Source organism: Borostomias antarcticus (assembly GCF_949987555.1).
Source record: "Borostomias antarcticus genome assembly, chromosome: 1".
NCBI lineage: Eukaryota > Metazoa > Chordata > Actinopteri > Stomiiformes > Stomiidae > Borostomias > Borostomias antarcticus.
In genome coordinates, this window is record NC_140234.1 from 32,676,794 (window position 1) to 32,703,024 (window position 26,231).

The 26,231-nt window shown below is 43.5% G+C and overlaps 2 protein-coding genes across 2 annotated transcripts; both read right to left on the reverse strand.

The window, feature by feature from the left end:
- Positions 1–5,613: 5,613 nt before the first annotated feature.
- On the reverse strand, positions 5,614–9,279 carry n4bp2l2 (NEDD4 binding protein 2-like 2). Its single transcript, XM_084439850.1, has 5 exons — positions 8,005–9,279; positions 7,256–7,380; positions 6,369–6,457; positions 6,177–6,253; positions 5,614–6,071 (listed from the first exon to the last, which is right to left on the reverse strand). Exons 1-5 carry the CDS (start codon positions 9,114–9,116, stop codon positions 5,912–5,914), a joined length of 1,563 nt encoding a protein of 520 aa, XP_084295976.1. The 5' UTR covers positions 9,117–9,279; the 3' UTR covers positions 5,614–5,911.
- A 2,695-nt stretch (positions 9,280–11,974) lies between these two features.
- On the reverse strand, positions 11,975–25,633 carry brca2 (BRCA2 DNA repair associated; the record flags this gene model as incomplete). Its single annotated transcript, XM_084460787.1, has 23 exons — positions 11,975–12,301; positions 12,408–12,536; positions 12,653–12,897; positions 12,998–13,148; positions 13,231–13,397; positions 13,523–13,727; positions 13,888–14,223; positions 14,448–14,603; positions 15,135–15,507; positions 15,596–15,766; positions 16,242–16,429; positions 16,525–16,715; positions 16,820–17,340; positions 17,430–17,499; positions 17,597–17,695; positions 17,818–21,498; positions 21,601–22,278; positions 22,420–22,510; positions 23,694–23,749; positions 23,837–23,945; positions 24,056–24,084; positions 24,676–24,804; positions 25,591–25,633. 23 exons carry the CDS (start codon positions 25,631–25,633, stop codon positions 11,975–11,977), a joined length of 8,145 nt encoding a protein of 2,714 aa, XP_084316913.1.
- Between the last annotated feature and the right edge of the window lie 598 nt (positions 25,634–26,231).

Below are 26,231 nucleotides of genomic sequence, written 5' to 3' on the forward strand. Positions count from 1 at the left end.
CTGGGACTACTGCCTCTTGTGGTGCCAACAGAGAGATGCAAGACAACATTGTTGGGAGTAAGGAAGGGAGGGAAGGAGGGAGTGATAACCCACGCACAAACCCACGCACAAAAATAATACAATAAACCAGTAGCATGTCTTTAAAGTTGTTTTATGCAAAATTGGATATTTGTGGCAGCCATGTGAAATATTTAAATGTTGAAACAATACTGATTCTGATCCCTATTCCCCTAAAAAGCTTCAGGGCTGAAACCTGAGCCTGGAGGTCTGAGAGCAGATGCTCCTGAGTCCCGTACCCTCTGGGGAGGGGAGGAGAGGGAGGGGGCAGAAGAGAGTGTGTTGACACACAGCACCCAGTGCATAGCGGAGCACCTTTAGACGACTGTTCTTATTGCCGAGGTCCTTCCAGAGCTCAGTCCTTTATAATCCAGAACCTCAACAACTCTTATAGCACTGGGTCCGTTTGGTATCACTGTGATGATGCTGGAATAATGCAGATAAAGATTTGCTGATGTTAGCTTTTACTACGATGATAAAATTTCCTGTTTGTCTTGAACAAAGATATTTGTACATGGAATAAATTCCTTTTTTTCTCAATCTACACACAATACCCCATATTGACAAAGCGACCCTTTACTCAATACTTTGTTGAGGCACCTTTGGCAGCGATTACAGCTTCAAGTCTTCTTGGGTATCAGATGCTACAAGCTTAGCACACCTGTATTTGGGGAATTTCTCCCAGATCTTCTCAAGCTCTGTCAGGTTGGATGGGAAGCGTCGCTGCACAGCTATTTTCAGGTCTGTCCAGAGATGTTGATCGGGTTGAAGTCCAGGCTCTGGTTGAGCCACTCAAGGACATTCACAGACTTGTCCCAAAGCCACTCTTGCATTGTCTTGACTGTTTTCATCCAGGACCTCTATGTACTCTGCTCTGTTCATCTTTCCCTCAATCCTTAGTCTCCCAGCTCCTGTCGCTGAAAAACATCCCCCCAGCATGATGCTGCCACCACCATCCTTCACCACAGGTGATGAGTGCTGTCTGCTTTTCTCTAGATGTGACGTTTTCAGGCCAAAGAGTTCAATCTTGGTCTGAGAGTCATTTATGGGCCTTTTGGCAAACTCCAACGGGGCTGTCATGTGCCTTCATGTGCTACAGTGTATGTTACAGCGTGTCCTTATTTTCCACTTAACAAATATTTACAACAAACCTGTAAGCTTAGTTTATTTAAACTAATGGCCTGGAGCAAGTCTGATATTCTAAACATAAGTTCCCTGCTGCTATTGCGAGGAGAGCTCTCAAGTAAGCATCCTGTAAGAAAAAATAAATCAACTTGAGCACGTGCCATGGTTTAGTAGCATTGGCTGGCTGACTGGATATTGGCTGGACTACAGTACAATCACCACAATCACATTATATTTTGCATCATATAACATCAATGTGCTTTCTTTGCAGTCCAAAAGTAATACATGTTTCCTTTAGACACAATACACAAATTGATTATTGATTACTGTTAGTGATGAATTTTATTAATTTGTCCTTACTTGTTCCACTGTATCCTCCCCTTGAATAAAAAATGGTGCAATTCGTCAGCTGAGGTTCTGCACCAACCTTTCCTCAGTGCACTTATGCAGGCAGTATGGCCGTCACAGGTCCAGGCAGGACGTTCCCAGGGATAAATTCTGGTACTATCCACTTTATGCTGCGCTGTTTGGCTGTTTACAATTCATTGGTCATATTGTGTTCTGAGAAGCAATGCACTAGCTGTAGTTCCCACAGGCTCTTTACCAGGATTTCTCCTCATGAGGCGAGAAAGCTTGGGAATTGAGGTTACCCAGTAGTATAGTCTGAGTAAACCCACTTCTTCATCCACAGACACAGAGTATACCCACTTATTATTCTCCACTGATATTGCAACTGAACAATTTCTAGATTTGTTATTACAGTATATAAGCCTACACTCTTCTTCAGTCACCACTACCCCACTGAGATTTCCAAGCTACTCACCTCATTCCCAGGCCTCCATCTCACATGGAGAAAGCCTGGTAAAGAACTCCTGCCAAACAGCACAACATACAACTAAAAGCAGAAATAAATGTTGCTCCTGTCATACTGCAATTTATCCACATGACCTTCCTTTCTGGACCTGGAAGAAGTGAGTTATTTGCCTTTGTAACAGAGTTACATGTAAAGATGATGCAAAATAGGTTTGTCTATGCAGGGCTACGGTACATGTCAAAGTACCTTTTTGTGGTTGGGTGTTGTCCGTGTTTTGTAACTGTCTGCGAGAATCCACGCTTGTCCCCTTTGCCCTTTGATGGAGATGATTGAGGTACTGTAGGTAGAGAAATGTACTCTGATCTGTGAAGTGTATAAAATTGAACGTGGTCTTATAGTTACCCTGCCTGTACTATGAACAAATCACATTTCTTATGTTATTAGGGGCCGGGCAGCCTCAGCTGCCGGAACCTTCTTGGATTTGCCAATATTCTGAATCTTCCTAGGAAGTCTGACTTCTCATGCATTAAAAATCACCAAACTTTGCACATAGGTCCAGTCCTATGCCAGAAGTCCTCAACTGGCATAGAGGGCCAGTAGTCCTGATGGTGGCGCTACAGCAACAGTCTAAACTTAAAAAAACAAAACAAAACATAAGTCAGTCGTTTGCAACCACCACCAACATGTAGGCCCAAGTGAGCAGAAACATCCACATGCTTTGAGCTGGCAGGAATTATGAAGCCCATCACTGCTTTTCTCAAAAACTGTAAAACCTATCAAACCCTACTCCTCCCATATTTTTTGGTCAATTGACACCTCAATTGCTTCACTACATTTTCAAACGATCTTCTCAGATTTTTTAAATATCAAAATTTGAGCCCACAGCACATCAAAATGTTTTACTGTAAACAGTAGGCTACTGTTTGCAGCTACTGCAAATACTCACTCAATAAATCTCCAATGTTCATGAAAAAAATACACAATTTTTGCGACATGGTACTGTAGATGTAGTGTGAACATTTTCAGAATTCTATCAGGTTCTAGTTCAGGTTCAGAATTCTATATCAAAAACTGTATTTTTACAGTATTTGTAAGTCTGTCCCCTCAAACTACTGCTGTTCATACAGGAAAAAATACACTACCCACAATCCTATAGTGCAACAGCAATGTCTTCACCAATCAGAGACGTTGTTGTTGGCAACCCCGCCCCAAGAGCGGACCCTCGGACTACAACTGGCTAAATTGATTCTGATTGAGAGGACACCTGTGCCACTGATTGTTTGATTGGTTTCCACCCGTCTTGTTAGTCTGTGTATATACAGTATAGCCTACATGTAGCTCCCCTCGTTCTCTGTCTGTTCATTATGTGCTCTAGCTGTGTGTTGTCCCCGGTGTCATCCTGTGCCAACTTGTCACAACAATGTGCTGTGACATTTTTTATTATTTTTAATTTGTAGCTATTACTGATTTGTTGTAGCTGTTACGGTTTCTTTTGTTTGCATTACTTCATCTGACCAGTCTTTTGTCTTAATCATGCCACCTGTGTTCAATCAAATCAAATCAGTGAATCCATGCTCAATCCAGAGTCCCACAACTCATCCCCATCACAGTATGTGGGCCTACTAATATGTTCATGCAGAATGCCTATGGTGTAAATATCTAGCTGTGACATTTAGACTTTTTAGGTCAAACTGCCAGTTTCTCACTTGGATCAAACAAGAACATGACCTTTCCTTGTTGTCTGGTTGAGTTCAAGCCCCGGGTGATGCAGAATAAACATGCTAATGCCTACTCAGACTTTGTCTTTTGTTCTCCACTTGTTGAGTGTACCTTAGTTTTATTGGTTTAGTTTTGTTTTACCCCTTGTGGTGCCTTTAACAAACATTTTGTGGAAACTGATGAAATCTCCACATACACCTGTGACATTTACATGCAACTCTTGATTGCTTGTCAGTGTAAAACCATATATGGCTTCTAACGGCAGGTAGCTCAAGAGTTCAATCCCAAGGGGATGTTGAATAAAAATGCTAATGCATACTCAGACTGTGCTGTGACATGATTTTAAAAAAAATTAAAGGTTTAAATTATGGTCTGGGGAAATACTTGAGCATGTATTTGTCATTTTTCTCTTCTTCCTCCTCTTATACCTCACACACTTCCTCATAGTTTTTTTTGTATTGTGGCAACCCAGGGGACATAGAAGACCACACGCCATAATGGCAGTGGCACACAGACAAGGGAAGCAAGTTGCAGAAAATAGCCAGTGGTTATAGTGTTACAAATCCACACAAGGCAGTATGCTTTCTGCCTCACCCCTCTTCTCCCAGGATTCTTCTGGCCTGGGTTTTCGAGTTTTTGGTGAGGGGAGGTGGCCAATTGCTGAGGCAGGTGTGTACAATCAGCCAAAGTAGTCATTAAGCTCTCTAACCCACAACCTGTGGGATTCTGGGAGCTGCAGTCCCACAGCTAGCAGCCACTTTAGGTTGTGAGGGCCCCGGGTTTCCCGCAGTATTCTATCAAAATCCAATCATGTTTTTCATGTAAAACAAAACTTGCGTACAATAGTTGGACTGAACCAATTTCAACCAATAATATGACATCCACCCTCAATCTTCAACTTTCAGCAACACACAGCTAAGATTCATTATTTGGCTAGTTAGCAACAGCTTGTATGTCTTTGGCTGTTCGCATTACATTACATTACATTACATTACAGTCATTTAGCAGACGCTTTTATCCAAAGTTAAAAATTACATTAGTCATTTAGCTGAAACTTTTATCCAAAGTGACTTACATAATTGCATTTAACATAGGAAGTTAGTGTACTACTATTCACCAGAACTCACACGTTCATCTCCTTTCTAAACAAGTGACTAAGAGTATAATCTAGGGCTTAAGGTAAAGTGCAAAAGTAAATAACAAAAAAAACAATAGGTGTTTAATAGGGACAATCCTGGTAGTACTTCTTCAAGAGGTGAGTTTTGAGCCTATGGTGAAATATGAGCAGTCATGTCGGTGGGCAGGTCACTGTGTGGCCAGGACAGAAAAAAGCTGTGGTCGTGTCACAACCTCAAACCTTGTTCCATCTCCTAACTGTAGCAGTTAACAGGAAAATATATGCCTCCACCAGTTTGTGTATATATGTGTGAACCTAGACCCTCATATATTTGCCATTTGTCTCCTTCCTCCTCTAACTCCGCCCGGCCCCGACCCAGTGCTGCGCAGCAGCTATAATTAGTGAATAAATCACACATACTGTATGTCCCTTAATATTTAACAGACAAAACACTCATAATTCAACATGAATATAATAATGAATAATAATTCAAAATATGACCCAGGACCAGGTGGCGGGACTACATCTCTGCACTGGCCTGTGAGCGGCAGAGCTGGTTGATGCTGCTAGGGAAAGGGATGTCTGGGGCCCACTGCTGGAACTGCTGCCTCCGCGACCCGACCCCGGATAAGCAGACGACATTGGATGGATGGAATTCAAAATATACATACATAAGAATAATGTTTATTTTATTTTAGTGCAAAATATGTTCCAGTTTTCAAATACAATCTGTATAAATTACCAAAGGTCAAAATTCTAATAGAAAATTGCACATAAAATTTGATCCAGAAATGACAAATGCAACACGGTTGCAAGTACACATTTGTTTAACCATAAATTACCTGTAGTAAAAATGCTAACATAAATTGCAGATTAGTGACTTTGATTCAGAAAAGACGAATGCAACTCGGCTGCAAGTACACATTGTTAAATGAACCATAAAATACCGAAGGTAAAATATCTCATACAAAATCGCAAGTTCACTGAATTTGATTCAAAAAAGACAAATGCAGCTTGGTTACAAGAACACATTTGTTGAATGTAAAAGTTAGATTGGAGGTAGTCCACAGGATGTAGAGTTATGAGATGTCCAGATTATCATTTTGTTTGTACCTTTTTTGGGGTAATATTTTATGAGGGGGCTCTTTGGAGTTCATCACGATATCTATGGATATGGGATGTTCAAAGCGATCCAGCATCAGTGCAATTTTCTCTCTGGACACTCCATGCTTGGTTCTCCTGGATGGAACAGGGGTTAAAGGTTACTGGAGGTTACTGACCTTCCTGTTTGCTGTAAAGTTTATAGTATATTTATTACACCACAGACTTATCCACCACACTTACTTCTCTAACTCAATGGGATCATACTTCCAACAAGTGTAAGGCTCACGGAAGGAGACACTATATCCTCTCTCCAATGCCTGCACATCCAGAGAAAGCATTCAGTGAGCAAAGTATGTGAGCACCAGCCTATTGCAAGTGGGTTTAATTTAGTTCAATACTTCAACATGATATAAAAAAAAAAAAATCACTCACGAGTTTGATATACGGCTTCATTTCCCATGCTTGGATGTTTGTATTATCGATAATTAGAGGAGCACAACCCCTCTGCATGGCGTCTTCAGCTGGAGGATGAAGAGACAAACTCATGAATACATGCTGTTATTCAAGCAAGGCTATACAAATGTACACTATAGTCCAAAATATGATGCCAGAGTATTATGGACTCAAAAAGGGATTGCGTTAGTTGAGTATCATATGTTCCAACGGACCCATGAAGACGTTTGTTCGAGGGTGGGGGCAGTGAAAGAGAGAAAAAGCCTCTCTCTAATAAAAATAAGTTCTTAGACTTACAAGCTCAGCCAATTAAACTGAATCCCTTGATATTTATTCTAGAAGCCATTATTTGGTATTTTGTAACTATCATGTTTATCCTATTTACAATGGCCTTGAATAGTACTGTAGGTATTGTAATTACATGTGTGTTAATCCTTTGAATACGACCGCGTCACCGGCCAAATTTAAAAAAAAAAATCTTTAAAAATCTTTAAAAATCTAAAAAAGCATTCCAACACTTCCTGAAAGCTGAGAATCTGCGCTTTCAAGTAATATGGGGAAAATTCAATAAACATTCGGAATGTTGGCACTCTACTTTCAGGGTTAAAGGGTTAATATGCTCCCTTGTTATTTTCACCAAGTCTTAAACACTTATTATAGACATGCACCCATATTATATGGGTGTACGTCTATAATATGGGTGTGGCAATGCAGGACAGCATTATGACCCGATTCAGATTTAGTTGTGTATTGAAACACTGCTGCAGCAAACTTCATTTAAGCTATAGAAATGTACACAGCAACAACTGATACAAAATTACTTTCTATTGCTTACTGGTAAACACTGATATGAGGACCCTGCATACCTCGGTTCTGATTCCACTGATGCGCCTCCCCAAGCAGGCGTGGGTCATAGAGGTAGCTCCCCTCTTTAGAGAAGTAGTCATCTGTGCTCAGAATCAGACCGTTGGGGCCTGTTGACAGCAATTCTCTACAGAAACATATGCAATGCGCTCACAATTAACTCTTTACTATAAAACATGATACACAATAACCCTATATGTAATGAGCTGGAAATAAAACATTATTGGGGTTTTCGCATTAATACATATACAGGGGTTTTCCTGGCTCAGAATGAGTCTTTGGCCAGCGCGCACAATTTTTTGGGGAAACCTCAGTTTTATGCCGAGTAGCCTATCAGCATATATAGGCCTATATTCTTTGCTGTCATTCTGACTGAGCTCACTTTTCACAGTCGCTGGAAATCTCCTGACATGAGACAAAATCAATACAGTATGAAGACAAAATGTTTAAGATACTGATAACCTGTCTATTAATTATCTTGATTACTAGTGGTCCAAACCATGGACAATGCAAGAAAGAGGGATGGGCTGCACTTGAAACAAGCTATCAAGACACATTTGGAGAGGATTTGAATTGCTATTTTTATTCTGAATTTTTAGCATTTTGGCACTGGTGATTTTCCTTTGGCTCTGGCTAAAATCTCTGGGGGGCGCCAAAAAATCCTCTATGCAGGAAAAACCATGATATATTAATACTACTGTCATGCATCACGATAGCACAATGGTTCGCTGACTTGACCATGTGAACTTACTTGGCCAGAGTTGACTTCCCAGATCCAGGTAGTCCCCTCATCAGAATCAGAACCAGAGAGGGATCATATTCATACGTTGTATCCAGTGGTTGGTGCTGGTCTTCCTGCTGCTGATGGGGGTCACCTCCTCCGTCGTAGCCCTGATCAATTTCACAATCCTGCCCTTCATAAGCCTCAGACCATCCATCGTTCTCATAACTCTCAAAGTGGCCTGAAGGAACTCCGTCAAAGTCATGAAGGTAGCTGTATCCATTAGGTGCTGGCGGCCGGTAGGGTGGAGGGAACTGCAGGTCAGGCTGATGGTACTGGTCGGTCCCCTCAGGATAGCCCCAGATCCTGTTCATCTGTGGTGCTCTGTCAGCAGGGCCAAAGGAACCAGGGAATGGACGTGGTGGAATAAAGTGAGGGGGTCTGTGGAACCTATGGTATGGCTGCCTGAGCAGAGGAGGTGGTCGGGGAGGTCTGTGGAACCTTTGGTATGGCACAACGTGTGGACGAGGTGGTAGGGAGGGTCTGTGCCTGTGTGGAGGTGTGGGATGTTGCCATTGATGTTGATGGTCAAAAGAATAGGGTCCATCTGAGTTCACGTGTAGGTCAAAGGTAGGTCGTGGTCTCTTGGGATGGTGTGGTTCATTTTGACACCCCTGTGGGTGGCACGTTTGGTTCGGTCGAGGACCTATTTTCTGGCTGTTGGGTAAACTCTCTTTTTGTACAGATGGGTTGAGAGCTTTATGTGATTCGATAAGTTCACACAAAGCTTCATCAGTACTACAATGAGTATTATCGATCTGCTCAATTTCCTCCAGCTCTTTGTAGAACACTTTCAGTGTCTCTTCCATATCTGGTTTTGACTTGACCGCCTTGGGACGACAAGCAGGACCAATGAAAACGGTACTGCTGGTTCCTGGCTGTTGGCATGGACTACCGAGTCTCATTGTAATCTGGTTGGGGTCTTTTGCTGAGGATTTCATTCTTGTGTCAGCTGAAATTCTATTTTTTGCCTCTTGGGAACGCTCTTGTAGTTCTCTATGTTTTTGAACATCGGCTCTCCTTTTAACCACAGGCAAATCGTTCTTCACAAGGCGTCCCTCTTCAGTGCGAGAATTAGACATCTGTCGAAGTAGGGAACTGGCTAATCGTGGCTAACGTTATGTGTATGAATAACTCGGTAGCAAACTAGAGCTATTCCTGTTACTTACCATAAAGCCTCCGGATAACGTTAGTGGAATTGCTGTCTGCTGCAATGGATAATTTGATAAAAGCTGGCTAGTAACTTTAGCTAGCTAGTGGTGTTTCGTTACCTGTAACGTTAGCATTCCAAACATATATTTGCCGAAAAGCGTTTCTGTGGAAGCGCCGTAAATCAGTCGTCGCAAATATCTTCTCTGGTTCTATACACCCATGCTGGCTCCCCACCGTAACAACATGGCACAAAAAGCGGAGTGAAGTTGGTTTGATTTTGGATATTCGAGGTGAACTTCACCGACACTTTGACGGTTATTTCGCCGATTGTACCCTACCGAAAGCCGGGGTTGAGAGCTGTACCGCAACGGTCCCCAAGACCGGCTTCTTCGCAATGCAACGTAAATGTTAGGGACCGTCTACAAATTACCGTTTTATATATATATTTTTTTTCTACAAATCTTTGATTTTTAATAGCTCTGGTAGGCTACCACGTGATTCAAAAACACCAAAATAGACTCAAATTGTTCAGGGACAATTGCTGCACGAGATAAACCTTTAATTTTGTCCAATTTCATCTCACATTATTTTATATGAATTCTTATCTTCATTGTTAGACTGTTTCTTATGATAGCTCTGGGACCGCATAACCAAAATAGGCTCATATTGTTCAAGGATTATTCCTGCATGAGAAACTTTTCATTTTTGTGCAATATCATCTAATTTTAATCTTCATTTTTTACCTTTTCTTTTCAATAGCTCTGGAACCACGTAACCAAAACACCCCAAAATAGGCTCATATTGTTCAGGGACATTGGCTTCATGAGATACTGCTTTTATTTTGTCCAAATTCTTCCCACATTATTTTATATTAATTTTAATTGTCATTTTTAGACCTTTTCTTTTCAATAATTTGAGAGCGAGCGAATACGAGGACAATATTTAGGCCGAAACAACCAAGCTTTTAGGGACACACTAAATAAACTAGAGCCATTATATGACAATAGCCAAGCACCACGAAAAGGAATGACAGGACGATAAAATACACCCCCTTAGGGCACAACACTCAATAGCCTACGCCTCTATTTCACTATTCAGTGTTAAGGCTACTGCTAGGCTACTAGCCCTATTAGCCCACCGCTCCAGGAAGCAAAGTTCATGCGCTCGAGTGCTGATTAAATCTAGGCAAAGCAAAACGCACAGCTATAACAACTGGTAATTAATCACAAAAGACCTACCTTATATCGTAACCCAAACTCATTTAATCCACTTCATTTTGGAATCAACTTTCAACAAATACTCAATATCTCCATTTTCCATGTTCATTAATGCTAGCTAGATCGCTAAAGTGGGTAATGTGATTGACAGGTGACGTGAATGACGGGACAGTCATGACAAGTTTTGATTGGATAAACCGTCCCAATGTTAAAATGTCAATGGGAATTCCGATGTAAGCACTTTGAGAACTGGCTTACCCTAGGCCCACTTTTAAGCATTTTGACAAATGACAGATTAGGTTACATTTCGACTGATGACATTATTCGCGGTTGCGTGGGCTAATTTGGCTAATTTGATTGGTTGATTTTTCATTCGGTCTTGATTTCCGTAAGCCAGAATCATTTTACCTGGCCTACAATGAATGACGAGCTAATATAACAGCGGTCAACGGACCGTAACATGGACTGTATTTTCATGAGGACTGTAGGGGGAGACGGAGCACTACCAAAACGCTAAACACGGATGAAAATAAAGCGAGATGGCAGAATACAAGACGCATTTAAGTCAAAAACAGTCTGAAAGTCAATTTTTGTGCCTTCTTTCACTGAAAGAAGGCGCAAAAAACAAGTTTTATTTGGATTTGTATGAGCAATCGCCACTGTCCACTACACTACTGAGTAACTTGAAAATATGTGATGTCATAGTGTTTTTGTTCCTGTGGAATCCCTCCCATACTTCCAAAAAAGGGAAATGAGAGTGAAAGGAGGGAGAGGGATGGAAAGGCCGAAAGTAAACATAGAAATAGACCCACAGGCTAGCAGAGGGTGTGGGTATCGTTTCCCAAAATCAGTTAGAGTCAGACGCTTTATCCACTACACTACCGAGGAACTTGAAAATGCACGATGCAGCAGACGATGTCAGTGTTTGGTGTGCTGGGACCACTGCCTTGTGGTGGCAACATAGAAATGCAGGTCAACAACAGGACGGAGGGAAAAAGGGAAGGAGAGAGGGAGGGAGGGACAACCAGACAAATGCTATATATGGTGCGCTGTCTTACAGCCACGCACAAAAATAACCTATTTTTGGACACATTCACAATTAGCATTTTGCTTCAGGGGGGTAAAGTTTGCATAACTAATTTATTCATATTGTATGCTCTTGTCTGCTCAACAATGAGTCGTAGTAGTAATTCACACACTTTTCATCCTTTATCATGATCTTATAGACTAAGGAGTTTGTATCTCGGGGAATCAATACCTCTACCATTAATAATAGAAAGTTAATAGAAACTTTGGAAGGAAGCTAATGGACAATCTTTTACTCACAGTTGTCATCAGGCGTTTATTCAACACACGCAAACCCCCCAAAGAACAAACTAAATCCCAAAGCAGCAACCGCCATCAACAATTTTATCCGACTCCAAGGGTTCTGGGGTGAATTATGCGCTTTTAGTGTCCATCACACCGTGATGATTACTGTTCCCATCTTTCTCCCAAATCTGACATGAACAATGAACATCAAATTGATGAACTGGGAACTGTGAAACTGGTCATCTTATACCCTTCGTATATCAAACGCTATCTTGCAATGCCTGTGTGTCGATCATTGCCAGCTCCTCATCATTCACCCACTCCCCCGCTGGTGGCGGGGCAGGTCTGGGGGCCGGGGTCAGGGGTCGGGGTGTCTCAGACCGACGCGGGGGGTTAAACGTCTTGTTCACACACGGGGAGGTCAGGGTACCCAGGGGTGAAAGGAGAGGAGGAGAGGGGATGCGACACAGGTAGTCTAAGCCCCTCTTCCTCTTCAGGCTCTTTGGGTCTTTTTCTACTGATGAGCAAGGGTTCCTGTTCAAGGATGTGAAGGATCCAAGGCTTCTTACTGGCTGTTGAGGTGTTATCTGGTAGACCACACACATGTTAATTGCATATAATGCATATAAATTCTATTCTACATAGCACTGTGATTACAAAGTATTGTATCTGTAATAAATAAATAAAACTCACATTTGTCCTTCCTTGTTCTGTCTTACAGGCTGGAGTTCTTAGGAGCGGGGATGGGACTGAGCTAGCACCATCAGAGGGGATCAGGTTAGAGAGCCTCTCCTCTGCATTCTGAAAGAAATGCTCCTGGCCCTGCTCAAAACATCAAATACACCCAATTAGCACGGTACTGTACATAAATTACCATATTCCTTCTGCGTTCCAGGTTCACAGTTTTGCAAATGTCAAGGTTTTGACGTGAAGTTCACCTGGACCAAGGTCCTGAGCTGTGTGAAGGCCTCCTGGAGATGCGTTTCCTTGGGGTTGGTGGAAAACAGGGCCAGGTCTCCGGCGTACAGGGAAGGGACGGGGCTGGAGGGCTGAGGCCTCAGCTGCAGGTTGCTCAGAGCCAGCAGAGCCCAGGGCTTTACCAGGTTCTCTAAGCCCAGCTGAACCAAACTACCAGAGCAGCGCACCTTCACAAAGGCCAGCTTCCCATTGACCAGATACACAACTGCAGAGGAACCTGCCAAATAAAAGCCCCGTCAGCCATAGCTGTGCCAGAACTGAAGCCTCAGAAGACAGTTATGACAGCGTAATAGCACAACTGATACAAAATTTCAGACCTTGCTTGTCAGAGATGGAGATGACATATCCAACAAGATCAACTTCTCCACAGAATGGTTGGTATTCTGGTTTGCGGAGATCAAGAAAGCTGGTTGAGACTCTGGCTCGGAAATGTTCTGATAACCATTCCTGGGAAGCCTGAATGATAAAAGATAATTGTTTTATAATTCACCACACTACTGTATTTGGAGTAGCAGTAGCACATCCGGAGTAGCAGTACCTGTATTTCTTGGAACTGTGTTTTCTTTGTGGCAGTGAGCTGAATAGAGGCGTTCCCAGTTCGTTTCTTGTCTTCAGACGTAGAGAGGTGGTAAACCTTATATCGACAACCCTCTTTCAGCATAGACTGCAGTTCCATGGACGGTCGCCAGATAGTCAACACGCAAACTGAAATAAGCAAATTATAATGTCAAACTAAGGATTGCATTAACACACCATCTAGATGAGCCTGCAGTGTACAAGGCCAACCCTTAGGTACGATACAGGATAACTATCGTTATAGAGATGCCCACCATTGGTGCCTCGCAGGTCTGTGGAGTCTGCAATGCTGAGCTTCCATACCGGGGTGACCTCCCTCTCTGGACAGCCCCCTCCACCCTCACACTCCTGGGCCTTGTCCAGGGCCTTGCGGAAGTGCTCCTGTAGCTGAGTCTGCCTCCTCTCTCCCAGAAAACGCCTGTAGCTGTTCGCAGACTCCATCTGCTGCTCACTAAGAGCCTGGGTCAACAACACAAGCTTTCATCTTATCCACTTTTAAACAGAAATCAGTGTTGAACAACAGTGTTATGAACACTATGTACTACTATATTTGTGAAATACTATTAGACCAGGGAACTCAAAACTGCTGAGATGTCTCAGGAGATGTCTTCATCGTCACCTCCAGGCAAATTGGGTCGTTCTCCACTGCTTCGTACAGCTCTTCCCCGTCCTGCAGACTCTCAATGTCCTGACGACTCAGGGTCCGCCTTCTGCCTCCGGTTTTGCCGCCACCTAGATGATCAGATCTCGTCAGTGCTGTTAAAATAATTTGGAGTAGACGCACATTCCTGTTAGTAGGGCATTTAATACCGTTTTCCTTTTCAAACTGGGCCTGGACTGTGGCAAAGAGGCTCTCCATAGCTTTGTGCTTTCTGTCGCGGTGACGTCTGGCCTCCTTCTCCTCGACGCGACCACTGCGGAACACGAAGCCTCCATCTGGCTTCTTCTCCATCCACTAAAGTGAGAACAGACAAACCAACAACCTCTCACTACGATTCTCATTGAAAAAGCAACTTCTCTGGACGAGGCATCACTTTAGACTGTTTTTTTGCTTCCCTCTGGAATATGTAGGGGTGGGACCTATGCCCACCCCCCATTGCTCTCTGTAAAATGCATTGTGTTGCCTCTGTGTATGAAATGCACTATACAAATAAAGTTGGATTTGATTACAGTACACACCTGAGTAGGGTAGCTTCTCAACACAACTATGTCCACACAGCCCACAGGGCCTCCATTGCTGAACAGAGAGTGGAGCGGAAGCAGGACGGGGCGGGGCTTAGAGTGGAACCCGAGCTTGGCGTCCCATCTGGCCGGTCTGGTGCCATTCGCCCATATCTGAAATCCCAATTCAAGGGAGAACATGACTGCAATGACCTTAACCCAGGGTTTTTCCTGCATAGAGGATTTCTTGGCACCCCCCAAAGAGATTTTAGCCAGAGCCAAAGGAAAATCACCAGTGCCAAAACGCTAAAAATTGAGAATAAAAATAGCAATTAAAATCCTCTCCAAATGTGTTAGATACAGTAGCTTGTTTCAAGTGCAGCCCATCCCTTCCTGGCATGGTTTGGACCACTAGTAATTGAGATAATTAATAGACAGGTTATCAGTATCTTAAACATTTTGTCTTCATATCCATTTTCTGTTATGTCGGGAGATTTCCCACGATTGTGAAAAGTGAGCTCAGTCAATAACAGCAAAGGAATATAGGCCTGTATATGCTGGTAGGCTACTCGGCATAAAACTGAGGTTTTCCCAAAAAATTGTGTGCGCGTCACCCCCCCAAAGACTCATTCTGAGCCAGGAAAACCCTTGCCTTAACCTACATTGTAGTTCTATTGTTGCCTTTCCTGGACACTGTTTGTTTACCTTCAACATGAGGGAATCAGGCGCCTCTAGTGGGGAGCAGGCATCTTGGGATCCAACCAGCTCAGCTCCATGGATCACCAGCTTCCCACCTATAGCCAGACGACCTTTATGCATCATAGTAGTCAACGGGACGTCCATCTGGGCTTTGATGGCGTACCACCCATCTGTTAGCCAGATGACCCCAACGGGTGACTCAGCATTGCAGTCAGCCCCCTGGACGGCCTTTGGTTTGGTCTGGCGTTGTCGGGTTGGGTTCTGGCCTCTGGACACAACACCGCAGACACAAAGAACCAGGGTTTTGGCCGCGGTGTCGTCTCTCTCCATGATCTTCCTCAAAGCGGGCCTTCGGCTGTGGTCCACTTCCACGTCGTACCTAATAAATACACAGATATGTTTGAGCAAAACCATTATGGTTGACATGTCTTTAAAAACAAGTGTTAAAAACCGAACAGCTTACATACCTGTATTTGAGTTGCAGCAGTACCTGCTCTGGGGTCAGGCAGAGGCTACCCATCACCTCTGGGAAAGATCTCTCCATGGCAGCCTGCTTCCACACTATCCAGCGGTAGTGGTTATACACCCACTCCTGACTAATCAGCTTCGTGTCCACACCCGGGGTGTCACATAACGCTCTGTGGAGGCAGGAGGAGGTTAGAACAGCTTTATCGATACACAATTTTATCAATACGCAACGAAAGTGCATCCGTCTATTCAGCAGAACATGAATACAATTTGGATGGAGACACTTCTCATTTTTGGAGAACGTTCTATTGATTTGGTAGTGAAAAAATGTCAACTTAAGTTAGCTAAAAGGGAACCCAGAAGGACAAGGGCAGATACAGATTTATTTACCGTTAATTAGCCACATCTCTGGACTCTTTTTCACCAACAACAGAACACTCAAGGTGTCTCCAAATTGTGTATCCATTTTGTTTCATGTTCCGCAGAAGTGACGTATGCATTTTTGTGGTGTATAGCATCACAAAATATTACATACTGTATATTGGTCTCAGTGTAATGGCTTGCAAAGATGAAATAACCGGATTATGTCAGTTTATTGCTTTGTGCTTAGGTCAGTTAGATAAGTTAAGGTAATAAGACCATCACCTGTAGAACTCCTCTTTCCCTGCTGTTCCGTCATTCTTGGGGATGAGCCGACCGCCATCCGCGAGGGGAACGCCCCCCCCATCTGCGGACGCCTCACGCCTGAAGAAGTGTTGGCAGTGGAACCGAAAGCACTCAGAGTTCTCACTGCTGATCTGAGAAACGCGTTGATGCACTCCATATCCATACAGCTGGGACAGGACAGAGACAAAGAGCCATCAGTATCAAACGCAATCACAGCAAGGCACGGAGCGATATCAGTATTACAGGGAGAGTTACCGCCTACCTGTTTCTCAGTGTGCTGGAAAGGGCACCTCCCTTTGACTGCCTCTCGGAGAGCCACCCTGGTCACCCCAGAGGTCTTAGCCAGGTACAGGCTCCCCGGTAGAGGTCTAACGGTCTGGCGCTTCTTCTTCATGATCCGAATATCTTGCATGTCCCGGGCCAGCTGAAAACTCTGGAGATCCAGTTCGGTTTCTGCTTACACAAGGACACGTATCCTGTGACTTCCAGAGAACAACATGGAGTAGAGAGGGGTAGATAAATGAGGACACTCAGAGCATAACCGGTGAGAGGGTTACCTCGGCTGTCGGGGGATTCCTGCTCTGGAGTGGATCCCTCTGCAGGACCACCGTTTCTACCGGGATCAGCCGTGACTTCCTGGCCACCCTCATCCCCACTGACACCGTCCATCATTTCACATTTTTGTGGATCCAATTTCTGTATTTCTATGTTGTCCTCGCCATTAAAAACAGTATTTGTCTCAGATCTCAGACGTTGAATGAGTGGGCCGGGCACTGGTACGGTGGTCTTAACAGGCGTTTTGAAGAGCTGGTGGGGTGCATCCTTGTTTGGAACTTGCAGGGGTCTCTCAGAGGTCACAGTAGTCTGTTTTCTGAACGGGGGGACAAACACGCCTGTTGTTCTTCCATGTTCCTGTGGAACGCTGCTGCTCTTCTCCGTCTTAACGTTCTTCCGGAACGGAGGAACAAACGCAGCTATCCTGGCGGTAGAACGTTTAACGTCTCCTGGAATTGAGTCTGATATTGTGTTCTGCGGCTCTGTCTTATTCAAGGTTGGATCCACATAGCTCTCTTTATTTCTGCAGAAGAAAAACATTATCAAAGACTAGCTGAAAAGACATTATTTCACCACAGCTTTCAAATTTTGGGTTAACAAAAAAGAGCCTACCTATATGGCCTAGTGATACAAGGTTGAAGAGAGGCATTGTACTTGAAGGCTCTCCTGTCTTTTAGCATACCTAAAACAACCAAAGATGCCTGGATTAAACTAGCTTCCACTTTCATTTCAATTGTGCTTGACCTTAGCTACAATGTGGAAAAGTGTAACTTTATTACCATCTGAGCAGCTTACAGCTGGAGCGAGTGTTGACCGCCTGTTACAATCCACAGTTCGGTCAAATTCTGCCAAGAGTCGTCTTTTCAACGGCCGTTGTTCTGTTTAGTATAAAAAATGTACTGCATCATCATACATTCCTTTAACAGCCTTGAGCATACTAAATACCTATTGATCATTACTGGTTCTTAATTCAGATCCCTCCATGAACTTTGCTACTTACCTTTCATATCAACATCCTCTCCCTTCCTTTTTCCCTTACTGTAGATGGGATTCTCTTGAATCGGCGTTGTGCCAGATGTCAAAGATCTAGGTCCCTGATCTGTCAGGTCTTCGTCCTCTAGCAGGGCCTTGGCGCAGTCCATGGCCTCCTGTGCAAAATACTCCTGCTGGGTCACAGTGCAGCTGCTGAGCCCGAGGGACTCCAAGTGTAACAAGGACGTCCCATCTGGACATGCCCTTGAGGAGGACGTGGGCACCCGAATCTCACAGTCCTCTGGTCTCCTGGAGCTCACTGGCACGAGTTGTTCACGACTGAGGGGGGCAGGAGTTTTAGGATTTTTCTCTTCTTCTTCATGATGCTCCTGTACACCAATAAGGTTATCGTTTTCACATTCTCTGAACTTGTCGAAGGTTTCTTTGAGGGTTTTCTCGGAAACATACACGCCTTTACCACTGGCGGTGCTGAAACCAAACCGGCCTCCTGCATCATTACAAGCTGCTGCTGCAACTCGAACGTTGCCCGTCTCACACAGAGAAAAAACAGACTTGAGCTCTTGAAGGGCCTTCTCTGAAATGGGCGCCCCCTTCCCACCAGCTGTGCTGAAGGCAGGCACTTTAGGGGTTTTCTGGGTTTTAGTCTTTGCTGGATACAGTCGGTCACTATTCATAACATCACCATTTCCAGTTTCATCACTGTGTAGAGACCTTGCATTTTTGGGAGACCTGTCTGACAGACATGCCGTCTTCTCACTGGTGGTGCTTTCTAATCCAGTAGGGCGAGCATCTGACTCCAAGCTGGGCTGTCGTTTTACACTGGCATTCTTTTCTCCACCGTCATTCTCACTCAGGAGGGTCTTTGCCCTCAACAGACTTTTTTCGGAGACATGTACCCGCTTCCCACCCGCTGTCATGAAACCATAATTACTCTTCCCTGGATTCATGCGAGAATCGTTTCTTGTGCCGTATGTGTCGGGATCCCCAGCAGCGCTTTCTAATCCAGTAGGGTGAGAATCCGATTCCACGCTGGGCTGTGTTTTTACACCGGCATTCTCCGGGCATTCACTCAGGAGGGTCTTTGCCCTCAACAGACTTTTTTCGGAGACATGTACCCGCTTCCCACCCGCTGTCATGAAACCACAATTACTCTTCCCTGGATTCATGTGAGAATCGTTTCTTGTGCTGTATGTGTCGGGATCCCCAGCAGCGCTTTCTAATCCAGTAGGGTGAGAATCCGATTCCACGCTGGGCTGTGTTTTTACACCGGCATTCTCCGGGCATTCACTCAGGAGGGTCTTTGCCCTCAACAGACTTTTCTCAGAGATATGTACTCTCTTTCCACCTGCTGTCATGAAGCCACAATTGCTTTTCCCTGGATTCGTGTGATGATCTTTTTTTTCCTCGGAATTCTCCTTAGTTCCTGCGGCGCATAGGTTAGGCTCGCTGCCCTTGAACAAAGCCTTTGCTTGATGAAGGGCCTTCACTGATATCGGCAGGCCTTCATCACTGGTGTTCTGTGGTCGAGGCTTAACTGGATTGGTATGACTCGTTCTAATCTGGCTCTTGAATTCCATATCCTCATTGTCATCCTCATCACATTCACTCAAAAGAGCCTTTGCTTTTAGCAGAGCTCCATCAGACACGGATACACTCTTCCCACTCGCAGTGCTGAACCCACAACCACTTTGCAAGGTAGCGCTTTCATGAGTGGGATTTAATTTGTATGATGTGCCAGCCCTGTCAGACGGAGTCTTTGCAGAAAAGAGGTCTGTTTTAGTACAGGGTTTCCTGAAGCCGCTGTCATGGTCCTGCTGGTGATCCTTTGATGTCTTAACACTGCTCTCGCTGAGGATCGGCCCAGAATTATAATTTCCCAATCCATCACAGCCACTGAACAGAACCTTTGCTTTTAAAAGAGATTTGTCAGACACACGTACCCTCTTTCCCCCAGCAGTGCTGAAGCCACAGTCATTTTTTGCATAGCTGCTAACTTCTAAACATGGTTTGTCCAGTATTTGTGGTCGACAAACTAGACCTTCACAGTCTTTGAAGGAAACCCTGGCTTCCTGAATGGCTTCAACTAAGATGGTCACTCCTTTATCACTGGCCAACAGAAAAACACCATTTGATGTATGAGGATGTGGCACTTCCAGTTTGCCCTTTTCAAGTTGAATACTTTTATCAGTGCTTTCCTCATGTGGTACTTGCAGGTCATTTTTGTTATCAGAGTGGTAATCTTCTGTCACACTTGAAGTACCACCTTCGATAATCTTACATGTATGGGTCTCTGTTGAATTTGAATGGATGTCCTCTTCAACAGTATTTCCATTAAAGTTTAGGTGGTCAATATTCAAATCCACTCCACCTCTATGCTTCAAGGGTGAGGGTTCATTTTGTTCCCCATTGGCCATCTCAGTGTGCAAGTTTTCCAAACTTGCATCTGTGTTTTCCTTTTGATTATCCTCCAAATCAGCAAATATAGTTCTTGCTTTCCTCAGACTCTTCTCTGAAACTCTTAAAGTATTTCCTCCAGCAGTTGTAAAACCCAGGTCAAATGTAGGGAGACGTTTGATTTCAAGATCGGCCATATTAAAGCTGCTTGTCACAGCAACCAGACCAGCTTTGTTTTCAGAGCTACAACTTGAGATGGAAAGCGTTCTACTATTTGGGATATCTTCTTTGTAAAATGACGAGGTAGTGGAGTTTACTTTGCAAATTTGCTTTTTGTGAGGAGTCATCAATTTGTCAGGGGTTTCCATCTTCACAAACTGCTTCCCAGTGTCGGGGCTAAAGCTATCATCAAAATCTATGCCTGTGAGTAAGTCAGGGTCCAACTCTTTCTCAGGGTCCAACTCTTTCTCAGATAATTTGTGAGGGGGGACATCATCTGGTCCCTGGGAGCTGCTATTTGAAGGTTTAAATTGTGTGAATTCCAACTGACTTCCTGCATCTTCCAAAAGACAACACAGCTCTGTGACATCAGCACTTTGAGAGGCTGTTAAAGTGCCTTGAGAATGCCCTTGGACTTGACCAATCAATTTAACTTCATTCCTCTTATACTCGGACCTGTTCACACCGTTCAGTGGTTTTGCAAAGTTAATTTCTGTGCACAGACTGCTCTCTGTATGAGGGACAAACTCCCGCTTCACTTGAGTGATAGCTGTATTGGCATCATTGATATCTCCCTCACTGAGGTCATCAAATAATGCTTTGGCTTTCTGCATTGCCTCTGGTGGAACAGGAATAATCTTATTGTTGCCCGTTTTAAAACCAGACCATTTTTGATTTGATGATCCAATAATTGGCGTAGTTGCAGTGTCATTTGTGAGGTTGTTTGACTGAGGGGCAGGGATGCGTCTCTCATTGCTGGTAAAAACACAGTTATGGCCCTGGGGAGGTTCCCTTCTCTGACTTGATTCTTGTTTAGCCAATGAAATGGAGCCATTTTGAACAGTCTCCACTTTTTCATGGCCTACTTTAGAGTCCACAATTTGACTGAAATCTTGGGCAAATGCTCTACATAGCTGGGACATGTCATCCAGATCATGGTCTTTGGCTGGTATCGCGGGACCGGTCAGTGTTTCAAATTCTTTCTGCCGATCAGCATCCGAGGCTTGCTTGCACAGTTCATGAGGCCTCCGTCCTTCAATGGGGGCTCCCCTCTGCTTCACGGTCTGGCTCTCACCTAACACAGGGAGAACAGAAACACCTCCTTAAAAACATAATAGTGACATCACCTGAGTAAGAATATACCGTCGACACCAGTAGTGACAGTAACATAACATACCACTGAGTGAGCGTCCCAGTGTTGCGTGGGTTTTTGGCGTGCCCTTTTCTTGTACTGGGATTTGGGGATTCTGGACACGGTAGACAAACTTTCTATTCTTCTTGGTGGACAAGTGCTCTAGTGAGCTTTTGACTCCTGACCCAATCAGCTGAGATCCACCTTGTTGGCAGGACGAGTCTGGTCCTCTTGTCTGCTTTTTAGCGGTGAGAGGGTCAGGTTCCACCTTGACAGTTTTTGTAGCGTCAGGGGAAAGTGCATCTAAGTCACAGTCCGATATATCTGATAAACTCATTGGAGTCCACTGAGTTATGCCTATATCCCCAGTTTTTGTTGCACTCCTCTTGTCATTGAAGAGAGCGGTATTCTCCCTGTGATCGCCATCTGCTTTCTCACTCGACGTTTCAATTCCCATGGTTACAGGGTCCGGTCCCTTCGCTGAGCTGGCTTGAGACGGCTTCTTCTTAATTCTCTCTTTGGCTTTCACCCTTCGTAGAGCAGAGCTGCTGTTGCTGAAGAATATGGAGAGCACATCATCAGCTCCATCAAGAACACTCGCCACTGTGCTGCGGACAGCTCTGTCTTCGATGGCGTCCGGCAGCGTCTGTCTCCACACGCCGGCTTCTGGTGAAGCATCTTGAGAACCAGGTGAGCTTTCAACCACGTCAGGTTGATGGCGATCTACAGCAAGATAAGGGGGGGACATGTTTTTTTTCTGTATGATCTCAGTAATATAATCACAGCGATGTACATGTTTTCAATCATATAGGTGAGGCCGTAGTACTGTATCTATTACTGTAACTATCGTGGGTAGGTACTCACAGTTGTGTTCAACAGGCGGTTTATCGTCGTTTTCTGATGACAGCACTATGCTTGCAGTATTTGAGAGCGAGGGGAAGAGCTTTCGTACAAACTAAGACATATTAAAACAAAACAGTCAGAGATAGTTGCTTTTTCTCTTTTTTTTCTCTTCACAAAAAAGTCGCAGCTCTCAATATTGGGAGCCAGAATACAACTTTGAAATGATTGATGAGAGGCTTATATTCTCCTTAGGGTTGTCAATATAATGCGTTAATTAGATAAATGAATTATGCAAAAATGAAGGCGTTAAAAAAAACGTGAATCAATCGAAGTATTGCAAATTACGTCCTCTAATGCAGCTACAAGCTGCCATCAAGAGGCCCAATAGTTTTACGGACGTATTGGCGCAAGCTGAATATGTTGCTCAGACTGATTGATAGCCTGACACATAAGATATTGCAAATAATATTGCAATAAATAAAGCAATATATTGACTTCTAAAGCCACCTTTAGTAATGTCTTGTCCATCCATGCTTTACTCGTCTGCCACAATAATCTAATGACTTTTAATTGAAATCTCTTCATTTGGGGGCATTTTCCCAGCAAAAAAAATAAATATATGCGATTAATTAATTACAGATCATGTAATTATTTTTTTAATCAATTGACAGCCCTAATTATATGCAGAAATATGCTCTCGTGTAAAATGTATTGCAATTCCAATATTTTTAGGTGCTTGTCATAACTTGCACATAGTCCTCGGTGGGAACAGTGAAAACAAGTGCCAGAGGAATGCTCATGTCCAAGCCAAAACATTCGGATTGCGATACATTTCACAGGAGAGCATACTGACACTGGTAATATTGCACCCTGTGCTTCCTGTCTCAGAAAAGCACATTCATCATAGTTTTCAATGCATTTACATATGACCCATTGGCTTCCATTGTAGCCCAGTGAGAGCCTGCATAAAAACTGCAGCTAGCTCAATACTGGAACGATCAGTGAAATTATGGTCTCTATGTTTCAGGTTCATGGTAGATAGACCACAAATAGGGCTAAATGTCCAAAATAGCACACTACCCCTTTAATAGCAGCACACCACTGAAAGGCTACTTTCATTTTTTGTAGCAAGCCCTAACAGTAGTTTTGCTAGACATTGTTTGGTCACAGTCACTCTGAACCTATTGATGCAACCTTACTCTGCAATCTTCAAAGTGAAGTGACAAAAAAATGCTAATTAATTCATTACAGTACATCGACAATTTCTTGCAGCCCTAGTATTGAGCAGTACTCACAATAATCTGCTCGTCCGCAGACTCACCAACTGGGCAGGGACTGTCTTGGTTTTTAGCTGAAGAGACAATGTACCTTTAAACAGTGAAAACTTACTATACCATATCAAATCAATACATCAAGGTTGAATAATGGATTAACTTACGCAAGATAATCGTAGGTGACAGGGCTGGTGGGGTATTGAGTGAACTGGTCCATGACACGTCATCTATCTGTGCACCAAGACTTTCAGTAATGTGCCTGGCAGAGTGGTCCTGCAAACACCAGGAAAAAACAACACTCATCTTCATTTACAATACAAGTACTTCCAACAGTAGCAGGATGATATCCAGTCAACCCCTCAACTAATAGTAAAGACACTCACCACAGACTTTTTCGGCGTGCCCAGCAACCCTGCACATGTAATAAGACAAAGAAAAAAAATTCAGTGTAGTCCTGCGTGCCTAGACCCTTAGATATACTGTAGAACAAATGAGCCAAACATTTACTCATTACAGGAACATTAATCTTACCAAAACAGCCGTGTGGGTGCAGGGTTGTTCTACCGGGCCTACTGACTGACAAGCTGCAAAGGAAACCATACATAAAGCACAATATGCTTTGTTATGCCTTTGAAACAATCAGCTATGCAATCATGAGCATGCTGTCCTTACCACTCTTTTGATGACCCAAATAAGCATTGGCTCGCCCATGGCAAAGTTGTTCCTGTTCCTGAGGTTCCTACGTAAAATTAGACAACTATTAACCACTAACACAAAATTCTGGCTTCTAAAATGGTATTTGGGAGTGATAACAAAATCTGGATTCCTGAACCTGAATTAAGTCTACCTTGTTCAGGGGAGAGTAGTTCGTCTTCCTCTGTTTCCGAGGACTGCATACTACGTCTGAAAATCTTAGGGGTTGAGAACAGCTGACTGTCCGCTGCACATGGAGTTTTGAGACTGTCCGCTGCACGTTTCTTAAAAGGTGTTTTGAAACCTTCACCTTGTCCGCTTGGTAGGGTAGTGTTCAAAAGGTCTTGCTCTGCGGTAGAGATGCTCCCAATGCTGGAGGCTTTTAAAGTCAGCTCCTCGAACCAGTTTGTGTCAAGTGGCTCCAGGTCTCCATTGCTTGCTAGGAATATGAAGGAATATAGGAACAATGGAGAAAATGGTCAGGAAAGTCAGGGTGATAGTTCTTGAACATGCCATTATCTAGCTATCTTATAAGCTAGTATACTACCGTGACAGGGCTGGGTATGGTTTACAAAATTACGATACCAGCGCCTTTAAAGTGATACCGATACCATTAGAGAACAGTAATTCATTACTTCTTTTTTTACCCTAACCTTAACCCTGAAATGGCCTTTGCGTTTAAAGGAACTAGCCTTTGCCATCCTTCTAACGTTATACCGGCCGTAGCCACGACTATATTTTCTCATATAAAGTAGCTAATTGCACGGGCTAGCCAGTCACTCAGACTGCACGTTGCTCAGGACTCGTCAACGTAACAGTGGTAACGTTAAAGTGTAATGTAGGAGTGGGTTGATGAAGAACGCTGGAGTATTTAACAAGGAAATACATAAGAGCAGACATATATATGAACAAAACAGTGATCAATTAATGCACATCATGCGTAAATATGTACCGAAAATTGCTGTAAATATAGTCACTGCTGTTGTCTGTCCCGCTGAAAAACATTCAACAGGTTGACAGCGGGGCGAGACCGGAGTGTCGCGATTCTGTCAATGGCGCTGAACCAGTCATTTGTCTAGATCTGTGTAAAAAAGTATCTGAACCAGGTATCGTTTTACTGGCGAAGTTTCAGTACTTCTGTAGCCTACTTGATACTGGGTATTTCGGTCGATGTCAATACCCAGCCTGAGGTGGAATATTATGGAGTATGACTAGGCTAACTTACCTTCATATATTTGGTTCTTCAGTGAGTTGAACATATTTCTCATGGTTGATTCGATAGTTATGTTTGGGGACATTTTTCACTTTTCACCTACCTACTTACGGTTGCAAACTGCAGCCTATATTATAACACTAACTAGTTAGTTAGCTAACGATTCGACTAGCAAGCCCTACAAATCAAGAACGCTTGCTACTGTATTTACAAAAGTTCCCGCTAGCCAGCTTTTACGTCAGATATGCCGTGTCAGATGCCGTCGCGTTAGGATGACCTCACCGGGCTTGAAGGGGGCGTTTTCCAAAACCATAAATAATTAGCTATTTCATATTATAGCCTAATCACAATATGGTAATTGTTGTTCAGCATTCACAGCATCCAAAATAGCGCATAGTTTAAGTGAAGTGAAATCACGAGCAATGTACTGAATACCACAATTTTAAAAAGCCATGGCAAAACGGATTCTGATAGAAATGGCAAGTTCCATGAATCTATTGAAGTCCCAGTTAACCAAAATCAGAGATTTGCTTGAAAACACATTCTATGTGTTAGTGATGCATTGCTGATAACATGTAAAAATGGGATGAACCATGTGTAGTACTGAATTGTGAAGTTAGACCAGTTTTGTGTTTTTGACCAGTTTTGATTTC